This window comes from Octopus sinensis, linkage group LG10 (assembly GCF_006345805.1).
Source record: "Octopus sinensis linkage group LG10, ASM634580v1, whole genome shotgun sequence".
Classification (NCBI taxonomy): domain Eukaryota; kingdom Metazoa; phylum Mollusca; class Cephalopoda; order Octopoda; family Octopodidae; genus Octopus; species Octopus sinensis.
The window spans coordinates 79,939,166-79,953,056 of NC_043006.1; the positions used below are offsets into that span (position 1 = coordinate 79,939,166).

The 13,891-nt window shown below is 36.8% G+C and overlaps 1 protein-coding gene across 1 annotated transcript; it reads left to right on the top strand.

The window, feature by feature from the left end:
- Positions 1-12,522: 12,522 nt before the first annotated feature.
- Positions 12,523-13,395, top strand: LOC118765231 (probable G-protein coupled receptor Mth-like 3). The gene has a single exon (XM_036506971.1). The coding sequence runs from the start codon at positions 12,523-12,525 to the stop codon at positions 13,393-13,395; it is 873 nt and encodes a 290-aa protein (XP_036362864.1).
- Positions 13,396-13,891: the final 496 nt, after the last annotated feature.

Sequence of the window (13,891 nt, forward strand, 5' to 3'; positions counted from 1 at the left end):
ATGTTGACTTATTTATTCATTTAAGAAAAACGAGAACCTTAATAACATACATATACACATTATAATTCAATACATATAAGATAAGAATACAATTATAAAAATCTTAATATAAATTAGTGACATCATTAAAATCACTCTTACAGCTGTTTCAGCCTATGGAAAAAAGTAGTTTTTCTTCAGTGCCTATAGTTGTCAATTATATTGAGGTTGTAGTCATTTAAAAAAAGGTTACTTATATATAACCATAGACCTCGTCAGAGATTATAAAGATCTTTAAAAATATGAATACATGAAACAAGAAACACGTACAATTTAATATATATAAATATAAACAAATATCCATATACACATACACATATACATATACACATATATATATATACGTACAAAAGCAAAGTATATATGTGTATAAATACATAAATAAGCACAATTAAACAATAGGTCCAAGGAAATAGACAATTCGTCATATACATATATATATACATATATACTGGAACATATACATAACATATACATAACATAACTACATAAACAATAATCAATTATTACTAATATTATTATTATTATTATTATCATTATCATTATTATTGTTATTATTATTATTATTATTATTATTATTATTATTATTATTATTATTATTATTATTATTATTATATTTATCAATAATAACAATATTATTAGATTTAGAGTAATCTTCATTTCACAATACATATCATAGTAGATTCCAATATATCATATATTACGATACTATATAAACAATTTTTACGGTAGATTTAATTTTATAAATTTTAAATCCACAATCCATACAAACAAACAAATATATATATATATATATATATATATATATATATATATATATATATATATATATATATCACTTTGATCACTTTGACCGACTAGTCCGTCAGGCGTCCATTTGACACCGCTGGTCACAGCACGCTGTCCACTCCTCTCTGGATCGCGTCTTTCTCATCCACGTGATCTCAATCGTCCTCTTGAAATCGTCACTCCACCGTCGTGGAGGTCTTCCGGGTGTTCTTTTCCGCTCACGCGGGTACCACTCGACAACTGCGTGCGTCCACCGATTATCGGTGAGCCGGGCGACGTGTCCAGCCCATCTATACATGCTGCGAGTATACTTTGCGATGACATCTCTCACGCCGGACTTCTTTCTGATGATGTTGCTATTTATGTGCTCTCTCAACGAGATACCAAGCATTGACCTTTCCATGGCTCTTTGAGCCGTTATCAGTCTTTGCTCTTCTCTCTTTGTGGTAGCCCATGTTTCACTACCATATAACAGGAAAAGGGCCACTCCATGACGGCAGAGTGCAACTCGAGCGACGAGAGGCTGCTAAGAATCACAGGTTCCCGAAAGCCGTCATGGAACAGGACTAAACTTGCCATATGCACTTACAACTGCAGGTCTATGGCAGGGTGGCAAGAACTGAACCACCTAATGGAGGAGAGGAAGAAGATCAGGTGCGACGTGTTAGGGAAAATGTGTCCGAGTCTATAACGAGGCAAAGCTGCAGGAAGCCATCATGCAGGAAGACTGGTGCCAAGGAGACGACATAGACGATGATTACAACTCACTGACAGGGAAACTGAAGGAGTGTTTAAGGAAGGCTAAGGGTGTATGCCCAAGAGAAAAGAAGGGAAGAATTTCGGAAGAAACTACGAAGTTACTCGAGAAGAGGAAAAATATGAAGAGAACTATTGAAGATCACCTTGAATATTCCATTCTCAGCAGAGTGATTCGTCAGCAACTAAAGAAAGACTTTGAGGCATACCGGATGGAGAAGCTCTTGAAGGCCGCAGAGGAAAAGAAGAGCCTCAAGAAATGCAAGAGGGACATGGTACTATATAGATCGGAGGTGACGGCCCTGAAAAATACAGATGGAATACCGGTCAACGAGAAGAGCGAGAAGGTAAAAGTTTGTGAAGACTTCTACATCAAGCTCTTTAAGTCTACCGGAAATGTCCAGCCGTTACCACGTGCCACCTATCCTTGTCAGTGAGGTTGAAATAGCCATCGGCTCGATGAAAAACGGAAAGGCTCCAGGGAAAGACGGTATAACATCGGATGTGCTAAAGTCAGGCAGAGAGCAGCTCTGGAAAATCCTCGCTGAGCGATTTACGCACTATCTAGACGAGGGAAGAATTCCCTCGCAGAGGAAAGAGTCAAATACCATCCTGCTGTATAAGAAGGGCGACAGAGAAGATCTAAAGAACTACCGACCCATATGCCTGCTGTCTCACGTGTACAAGCTGTTCACGAAGATAATTCTGAACAGGTTGTCACGTCGTCTCGACGAACAACAACCGAGGGAGCAAGCAGGCTTCCGGAAGAACTACAGCACAATGGACCATATATTTGCTCTAACGCAACTGCTTGAGCGAGCAAATGAGTACAAGCTGCCTCTTTGCGTTGCGTTTATAGATTATGAGAAGGCCTTCGATAGCGTCGAAACCAACGCAGTGCTGAACTCGCTGCAGAGGCAAGGAATCGAAGCGCAATATGTGCAGCTGCTCAGAGAGGCAAATTCCGGATGCACCACCGACATAACTCTACTGTCATCACCCATACGAGTGCCGGTCGAGAAGGGAGTGAAGCAAGGAGATACAATCTCCCCAAAACTTTTCACTGCATGTCTCGAACAGATCATCAGAGGCATCGAATGGCAAGGTGGTGTCATCATCAATGGCGAGCTCCTCACTCACCTCCGTTTCGCTGACGGCATCGTACTCATCGCTGAAAACATGGATCAGCTTCAGACCATGCTGACGGAGCTCGACATCAAAAGTTCTGCAGTAGGTCTCAAGATGAAACGCATGAAAACAAAGTTCATGCGGTCAGACAACGTACCAACAGGTCGAATGGTGATCGGCAGTGATGAAATAGAGGAGGTGAGAGAATATGTCTACCTGGGACAGGAAGTAAATATGTGCCGGGATATCAAAAAGGAGATCTCACGGAGAGTAAGGGCCGGATGGAAGGCGTTCAATGGCATAAGGGATGTGCTCAAGGGAAGGTTGGACAGGACTACCCACGCCAACCTCATTAACAGTGCAGTTCTGCCTGCAATGTTATATATATATATATATATATATATATATATATATATATATATATATATATATATATATATATATATATATATATATATATATGTATATATGTATATACATATATATATATATATATATATATATATATATATATATATATATATATATATATTTATATATATATATATATAAAATACAGTTAGACCAGGGTTGTTACAATATTGTTCTTCATGCACACAAGTCCATGCGTATGGGTAACAAATAGAAGCAAGATTTACATATATATACATACGTACTAATATACACCAATATCCACCAGAGGATTTTTTTCTTTTCATCACAGTTAAATTATACTTATATGTATATGTTTATCCATCGAATTAATATGGTTTCACAGAATATTTTTACAGAATATTTCATAATAATAAACCATTTGTTAAGATATAATAGATAAGCTACAAGAGCCATGTTATATATATATTACTCATTTATTCTGTTACTTGTTTCAGTCATTTGGCTGCGACGATGCTGGAGCATCGCCTTTAGTCGAGCAAATCGACTCCAGAGCTTATTCTCTGTAAGCCTAATACTTATTCTATCGGTCTCTTTTGCCGAACCGCTAAATTACGGGGACATAAACACATCAGCATCGGTTGTCAAGCGATGTTGGGGGAACAAACACAGACACACAAACGTATACACACACATACATATATATACACATATACAACGAGCTTTTTCCAGTTTCCGTCTACCAAATCCACTCACAAGGCTTTGGTCAGCCCGAAGCTATAGTAGAAGACACTTGTCCAAAGTGCCACGCAGCGGGACTGAATCCGGGACCATGTGGCTGGTAAACAAGCTACATACCACACATTCGGATGCGTGGCGTTCAATCAAATAATAATAATAATAATAATAATAATAATAATAATAATAATAATAATAATAATAATAATGATAATATTAGACCAGGGATGGAGAGGAACACCAGGGACGGAGAGGAACGCCGGGGACGAGAGGAACACCGGGGACGTTTAACATGAGAGAACGATAAAACAGTGCTCCGAAATCTATCCACAAACATCGAAAACAAAGACGTCGTATGGAGCCAAAAATTAACTGACAAAGGATTGGACTGTAACCGAGTAAGTAATACTCATTGAAATTTATTACTATTTTCGAAACGAAATGATGTATTTTAACTCGATATCATCTCCACCTCTAACACAACACATGTAAACATGCGTGATACATTACGATCCATCAACACCAGATCATCTCCGGCCCCAAACACCATGTACAAAAAACTACGAAGAAATTAAATAATACCGGTATTATTCAACCCAAGAATAACAATCGGGAAGTACGTACTTTAAACTTACAACATAAAATGTACGAAAAACTACACGTGCAAAACAATGTGACAACAGAAATGAACGAACCGGTACCCTACGAAAATGACGACCGTCAAAATAATGGGCCGGACGTTGTTCCTCACGTCCCGCAAATAAAACCTCAAAGACATAAATGGATACGTGAGGAATACATTTCTATCCTACACGCTCACTTTACAGCAGTGCTCTACCCAAAGAATGAAAATACAACAACACATACATATAAAATATGGAAGGAAAATAATATAAATATAGACTTGGATACAACAATGAACCCTAATAAACTAGCTAACGTACGAAGATATATTCTCAACGCAAAAAAATATCAGAAATAGAAATAGAACATTTAAAAGAAAAAATACACCAGGAAAATGTAGATAGAAGCCACACAACAATGCCCAATAATATAAACACTGAAACAGTAAAACACGAAGACAAACGTAACATTTCCAACAAAAGCGATGTAAACAAAAAAACAAACCCAGACTGTAAGGATACATAATAATACACGACAAATGCCCAATAATATAAACACTAATACACAACAATGCCCAATAATATAAACACTGAAACAGTAAAACACGAAGACAAACGTAACATTTCCAACAAAAGCGATGTAAACAAAAAACAACAAACCCAGACTGTAAGGATACATAATAATACACGACAAACAGGAAGCCAAAACACAACAGACAAACATACGAACGTGAAAAAAAGCGACACAAATCTAAAACCTGAAAACAACGAAGGGGAGCCTAATGATTATGAAACTATAATGATTATTCTACTATAAAAAGTAGAATAATCAAAGAACTGAAAAACACAGATCTCAAGATGGACCACCGACCATACCTCCCAAAAATCAAAATAGACAAAACAACAACATCAATTATAAACAGCATAAACCTAGCCATCACAGAACTAATAGCCACTGAAACAAATAGCGACATCACTGAGCTAAATGACTTAGTATACGCAGCAGCCACTGTAGCCATAAAAGAAGCAGGATACTCCCTCAAACCCATACAAACAGGAGTACCACCACCCAAACAAGCCCTGTGGATAAATAACATCCAAAAGAAAATACAAAAAATGAGAAAAAATCTGTCGGTTCTTAACGAAATCAGTAGACAATCAACGTTACTAAGCAACAAAAAGAAAACAAAAATACTCCGAAAATACAACATCACAGAAAAAGATTTACCTGAGATAAAAGAAAAGCTAAAGCAAGATATCCTTGCCAAAGCACAAAGGATCCGCCGGTACGAGAAACGCCAACGTTTCTTTGAACAAAACAAACAGTTCAACTCCAATCTCCAAAAGTTCTACCAAGAACTTGGCAAAAATAAAATAGAAATCACTGCAGCACCAACGGCAGAAGAAGTGGAAGAATTATGGAGAGAAATATGGTCGGCGAACGAACAACAAAAAGAGGAGTATTAAAACAACAAACTCAGCATCTGAGCAACTTTGGACCCCCATAACAACTGAAGAGGTCACGCAGGCACTGCAAAGACTAAGCAACTGGAAGGCACCTGGGCATGACAAGATCCCCAACGTCTGGTTGAAATATCTAACAGGAATGCACAAAAAGCTGACTGAAAACTTTAACAACATACTGGCAGAGCCAGAGACAATGCCTGAATGGCTCACGAAAGGGAAAACCATCTTAATTCCCAAATCAAATGAGACAGCAAAACCAGAAAACTACAGACCTATAACCTGTCTCCCTACAATGTACAAAGAATTTACTGCAGTAATATCACAACGATTAAACAAGCACCTGGACGAAAACAACCTGTTTCCAGAAGAGCAGAAAGGATGCCGCAAAGGCTCATACGGCTGTAAAGATCAGCTAATGATTACTAAAGCCATAACTGAAGACAGCCACAGAAAGAAGAAAGGCCTCAGTTTGGCATGGATCGACTACAGAAAGGCGTTTGATAGCATCCCCCACACATGGATCCTCGAAACAGTAGCCATTAACAAAGTAGCACCAACAATTATAAAATACACTCTATGAATAAATGGCAAACAGTGCTACAGCTCCAAACAAAAAAGGGACTCATGAAAACCAAAGCCATCCCCATTAGAAGAGGAATATTCCAGGGAGACACGCTCTCTCCACTCCTTTTCTGCTTGGCACTATCACCTCTATCTGATATGCTAAATAGAACTGGATGCGGATATAAATGTTACGGCAAAACGATCAGCCACCTTTTATATATGGATGACCTAAAACTATACGCTGCAAATAACAAACAGCTGGAAACACTATTAAAGACAGTTCATGGATTTACCAAAGAAATAGATATGAAATTTGGATTAGAAAAGTGCGCCAAAGTAACCCTGAAAAGAGGAAAACTAGTTAAGAGTAGCAACATCACACTAGATAAAATCAATGAAATAAAAGAATTAGACCAAAGCCAAACTTACAAATACTTAGGAATCCATGAACTAGATAAGACACAACACACACAAATGAAAGAGATGATAAAAAAGTATATTATAGACGAGTTAGATCAATACCAAAAACAGAGCTCAATGCTAAAATCAAGATAATAGGTATTAACACTTTAGCCGTCCCAGTTATAAGTTACAGCTACAATATCCTTAACTGGACACTAAATGACCTGACCAACATAGATAGGAAAACAAGAAAAATAATGACAGGATCTAAGATGCATCACCCAAAATCTGACATAGAAAGACTATATATACAACGTATAGAAGGTGGTAGAGGCCTTATACAGCTGGAAAACTACTATAAAATAACCCCACCATAGGACTGCAAAAATATCTACTCCAGAAGGAAAGAAAACTGATACAAATAGCGGCAAAACACGAGCAGAAGAAAAAACTGTTCTCAGTATTTAAGGAAGCCGAGAAATACAAACAAGACATCATACCACCTAACAAATATGAAGAAGATGAAGAAACAACAAAAGCTATAAAACAAATGAAATCCAAACTAAAACTAGAACAGCAAAGACCCATGATAAGACGATGGCAAGAAAAGTCCCTTCATGGTAAATACTGGACTAAACTAAATGCAAAAGAAATAGACAAAGAAAAATCCCAGCAATGGTTGAGAAGCTCAGGACTCAAAGCAGAGACAGAGGGATTTTTAATTACAGCACAAGACCAAAGCCTCCCCACCAGAAATTACCAAAAACATGTAATGAAAAGAAATATAACAAGTAACTGCAGAATATGTGGAGATGGACAAGAAACAATAAATCATATTATCTCTGGCTGCCCAGTCCTTGCTAAGAAGGAATATATTCACAGACACGACAGAGTTGGGACCTACATACACTAGAAGCTATGCCAACATTATGGAATAACAACAGAAAAAAGATGGTATAGGCACACACCAGAAAAGGTCAGAGAAAACGAGAAAGCAACCATACTCTGGGATATGCCGATACACACAGATAGAGAAATTAAGGCCAACAGACCAGATATATTTGTCAGAGATCATGAAGAAAAAAATGTTTTCTAATAGGTGTATCAATACCAGCGGATGACAACGTTTCTCTAAAAGAAATGGAGAAACTTTCAAAATACAAAGACCTGGAAATAGAGGTAACCAGAATGTGGAATCTAAAAACAGAAACAATTCCTATCATAGTAGGTGCATTAGGCATGATAAAAAAATATTCAGACAAATACATAACAAAAACACCAGGACTTACAAACACATATAACATACAGAAAATTGCACTACTAGGCACTGCGCACAACCTACGCAAAACACTTTCCATACAATAACCATCAGAGCATCACAACAAATCCCGGCACATACCCAAGGCACACAGAGCTGCGCTCGGTAGTGAAGTGAAAGCACACTATAAAAATAAAACTACTGAATAATAATAATAATAATAATAATAATAATAATAATAATAATAATAATAATAATACATGGCTTCTGATCTTAACTGATTGGAAGTGTTATTATGTACATTGTTTTGTCTTGGTATAAAAGATGGGCTACAGCAAATATTCTGCTCAATACCACAGATTTGCTTGTCAGTTGTTTGGCCTTAACCAGTTGAGCATGTCCCTTAGTGGCTGACGATATGTGCATCTCTGATCACGAGCAGAAGTAGTGGGGGAGCATCATGGCCATGTGTTGAGAGGGATTCTTTGGGGTTTGAATAATTCACCTCTGGAAACATAGGTGTTTCGTTCAACATCCTAAAGCAACCCTTATTCAGGGACCTTTTGAGCAGGATGGGCTACTCAACCTGAAGAAAATTCTAACTGGGCCCCACCTGCAAGGTCATGTGCTGTTTATCTTGATATGAGATCACCATGTCGCGCACATATGGTTGTGATGCATGTGCCTGGTGTACCTTTATCAGACGGGTAGTCATGATGGGTATATTGGGCTTCGTATATTTTACCCCAGTGTCACTTTGATGGCATGAACTGCTCTCTCACTCAATAATAATAATAATAATAGGGAATATAACTCCAAAATTACAGGGAAAAATCAATTTAGTATTAAATCAAATATCAAAATATAAATATATAAAATATAGATTAGAGATAAAACCACTATTATGCAACTCAAACAGTGATTGACTATAATTTTAAATTGAATTTATTTCAATTAAATTTAAATTTAATTGTAATTCGAATGTAACTGTAGCTATGAAACGTACGTAGTTTTTTTTTTTACTTATATATTGATTATTCATTTTATACTTGTTGAGATTTAGTTATATGTTTTATAAAAATATATTCTATTTGTTATTTATGTTTTGGTTTATGTCTATCACTGTTTGAGTTGCATAATAGTGGTTTTATCTCTAATTTATATATATGTATATATATATATATATATATATATATATAGGGAGAGTTTACGAAAAAAACATATATGCACACACACACACACACACACACACACACACACACACACACATATATATATATATATATATATATACATATATATGTATATATATAATTATATATACAACAGGATTTCAAACATTATCAAATTTATTCACAGGGCGTGTGCCTAAGATGCCGCCAGTGGGTTGTACACAAAACAACATGGTTGGAAAGTGAGCTCTGAATCACACAACCATGATTGCGTTTTGTCGCATTTTGCAACCACCTTTATTATACTACACTTCTAATTATAAATATGTAAACTTTTGTCATTCTACCAAGTATTGTTTTAAAAGCATAAAAATTAGTATCGTCATATTCATTGACCAATCATTTCTAGGCTATATCTATAATTCAGTACTGTAGTAGTTTTATCATTTCTTGGCAGCTTTGCTATTTCATGGTATTAGACAACCAAGTGTGTTCGAAGTTTATATTCTTCATAGTTGCAGGTACGTCTCATTATATACTTAGAATTTCTGTATTGTTTATCGATGTCTGTTTAGAAAGTAATGTGTTCAATAGGAGTTCTTCCTATTGCAAAATTCTCCAATGAAAGTTTTATTTGCACAAGGTACTTGCATTCTTTTTCGTTTTGAAATCTATTGCTGATTTTATTTGACTACACCATGTGCTTCTCACGGTCCCGCATAAAAAAGTTACGAGAAACAAGTGGGTAAATCTGACAGCTTGTAGTACCTAATATCGTTGTTAAATCGTTGTATTTGTGTTGTTTTGAAACGTTTATTCCATTTCTGGACAACGATTCGTAATGTGAATCCTGTTGCATCAACAACGCTAAACGTTGAACACACATACGAATACATAAATAGATGCGCATGGTTGAGTGATGAGAAGTTTCTTTCTCTACCACATAGTACCATTGCGTCGCATTTTGAGTGTCTTCTAATATAACCTTGAGCATACAAGTGGATTGCAAACAGATTCGGCGAACGAAAACTAAGGGAAAGTTGGTGTATACACATACATATATATGAATGCATACACACACACACACACACACACACACACATACACACACACATACGCATATATATATATTATATATATGATACACATATATAATGTATAATGTATGTAATATATATATAATATATAGTATATCTTGCGCCATTTTAAAGCCTAGCCGGGCTCATGGACCCGGTTTCCCGGTTTCAATGGAGTATGTGTTCCCCAGCTGGACGGGACGCCAGTCCATCGCAGCGGTAATCCTTTTTGTCAGCTGAGTGGACTGGAGCAACGTGAAATGAAGTGTTTTGCTCAAGAAGACAACGCGTCCCCCGGCCCAGGAATCTAAACCACGATCTTACGATCATATTGCTGACACCCTAACCATTAAGCCACGCGCATCCACAAATAATAAATGTTCTTTCTCGAGCCATGCCAGGCTCATAAGGGTCGGTTTCCCGTTTTCAGTGGCGTAGAAATTCCCCATACGGACGGGACGCCAGTCTATCGCAGGTTTACTCATTTTTGCCAGTGGACTGGCAGCAACGTGAAATGAAGTGTTTTGCTCAAGAACACAACGCATCGCCCGGGCCAGGAATCGAAGCCACAACCTTACGATCAAGAGTTCAACACTCTAACCACTAAGCCACCTTTCTCCACATATAATATATAATATATATAATATACAGTCCAAGGACTGGATATTCTGGCGGTACCGCCATTTACCTTGCTACACTTTCACTAAGCCTCCTCTCTTGTGTGACAGTTGGTGGATGAGTGAGTTTGACGTTGCTACCCTCATCTGTGTTTCTTGCCTTGAGGTAGGTTCATCCGGAACTCTTGACAGGAGATCCAGTTTTGTTTTAAAGAAGCCTACTTCGATGCCATGTAGATTTCTCAGGCTTTGTACGAGGATATTGAAGAACTGTGGGCCCTGAAGTTAAAGATGTTGCAGTATCTGGTTCTGTATCTAGATGGCAATGATAGGATTCTTGCTACAATGCAGTGACGCCAGTCCTACTGTTTATGTAACTGACAATGCCAAAGTCTTGCACAAATTTTTCTAGGATTTTCCCGATGTATATTACTGCATATCTTTCTCGCCTGTTTGAATGCAGCTACTGAACATAAACTGGGCTGATACCTTCCATATTTTTTTGGGACGAGTGTATGTATTATGTAACGGTGTTGGTACTTGGAATGTGCCATACAGCCATGCCATAGGTAGCTCTAATCTGTTTGGTTCATTTTCTATGAATCTCTTCTTTAATTGGTTTCTGTGTCTTTTTCAAGAACATTTTTGCTTTTTATCCCATACATCATTTTTCCTATGTACTTTGTAATTTCGCCTTCTTCTCAGTACTGTTTTCCGTTTTTATACAATCTCATATACAACCTTATCACCAAAAAATTTGATATGTCCTTTCTGGCACTGCTTCTTTCCTCGCCAGGTAGCAGTTTATCAAGTACTGATTTCACCTTCCTCGCGAATATCAGTTCTGCTGGTGAACTTCCTGCTGGTGTATTCGGGTTCGGTATCACCCTGTGCACTCTTAAAAATTTTTGAAGAGTGACTTCGTTTATGAGGTCCTTGTTTACTTTTCTTATTTCTTTGTTATTTCTTTACTGCTCGCAAGGGGCTACATACAGAGGAGACAAACAAGGACAGACAAGCGGATTAAGTTGATTATATCGACCCCAGTGCGAAACTGGTACTTATTTAATCGACCCCGAAAGGATGAAAGGCAAAGTCGACCTCGACGGAATTTGAACTCAGAACGTAGCGACAGACGAAATACCTATTTCTTTACTACCCACAAGGGGATTGTGATAACAATAATAAGGAACAAATAATGGCATGTGAGTCTGAGCCAATGGCATTGATATATGTAGAGACGGAACCATACTATGTAGATGGTAAACATAAATATCATAAAGTTTACAAAAACAAAGGTTGTGCTACATGCAACGAGATTTCCAGTGGTATTTATAAAGTGAATTATCTTGAAATAGCTGGCAGAGTAGAACTTTTTCCCCAAACAAAACTTTTTGATTATCATACCAATACTGTAAAGGTAACAAATAAATTAAACAAAACGGAAAATAGACATGTACAGTCGCCCTCCTGTCCAAAATACGCTATCTACGATTTATCTACCATCCGCCGCTAAAATGTATGACAACAAAATTGAATGAATCTGAGTATTACGTCACTAATGATGGTCTTCTCTACTTAAATAATACCCATCGTTTGCTGAACCAATCAGAATTCATTCGTGATTCTCAAGGTATAATAAGTATTTGTGTAAACAATGGTACAAATGATATATCAAACATCAATGGTATATCAAAGTATTCCGTAGCTGAGAGCTATATCACATTAGTGGGACTCGTAATCTCTATTCCGGCTCAGATAATCACTATTATAGTCTATCTCTGTATACCTGATCTCCGTACCTTACCAGGTAAATTACTCATTAGTCTTTTGTCAGCACTGTTTGTAGCTGAGCTTCTGTTTCTTATCTCATCACAAATCACTACATCTCTAGTGATGTGTAAATATTTAGCTATAGTGATGCATTATTCCCTTCTAGCGACTATCTTCTGGATGAATGTCATGTCTTTTGATGCCTGGCACACTTTCTCAGGACTCACACAAATTCGAAGTAAAGGAAAACATACCAAGAGATTTGTATTATATTCCTTGTATGCTTGGATCTGTCCACTTGTAATAGTAACAGTATCACTGATATTTGAGTATATTCCTGGAAATCACGGACTTTATCCAGAATATGGAAATAGTATTTGCTGGATAACAAATGGAAAAAATCTACTATGGTTTTTTGCAATCCCCGTAATGATTATTTTATGTCTTAATTTCGTAGCATTTACCCTCACCGCTAGAGGACTCTACTTGGCACGCAAACTTTCTTCGAAATATTTACGAAAACATAATGAAATGGAGTTCATCATTTGTGTAAAACTATTCTTTATCATGGGATTAACGTGGACATTCGCATTTCTGTATACGTTTACAAGAATTGAATAATTTTCTCTATTATTTTGTATTTTAAACTCATTCGTTGGATTATTTATTTGTGTATCATTTCTATCAACAAAGACTGTCCGTCCCAATATTCTCCAGAATTTTCAAATAATTATAAAACTGCCCTCAAAAAAATCTGTTGATGTAACTTCTTCTCGTAAAACAACACGAACGGATATACCTACCAAAGGGTCTGTTAAGTAACTCTGCAGTTTTGTAGTTACACAAAATTTGTGTGAATTAATAAGTGTGGTTACTCAATATCGACAGTGGAAAGAAGAAGAAAATGATGGATAATAAATTATATTAAATTTGAATTTACGACAGGTTGGTCGTAACTGGAATGCCTTTCACCATAGATCTTCGTGATTGTGAATCAGCTGAAGTTACCATGACAACAATTAAAATCAGTTTGAACGGAAAATCCTCAGATGCCGATTCGAAAAAAACAAAAGAAAAGTAATGTTTTCTGGAATCTATTGAAATTCATATAAGATAA

Coding starts and splice junctions, on each gene's coding strand:
- LOC118765231 (XM_036506971.1), top strand. CDS start 12,523: ATGACAACAAAATTGAATGAATCTGAGTATTACGTCACTAATGATGGT.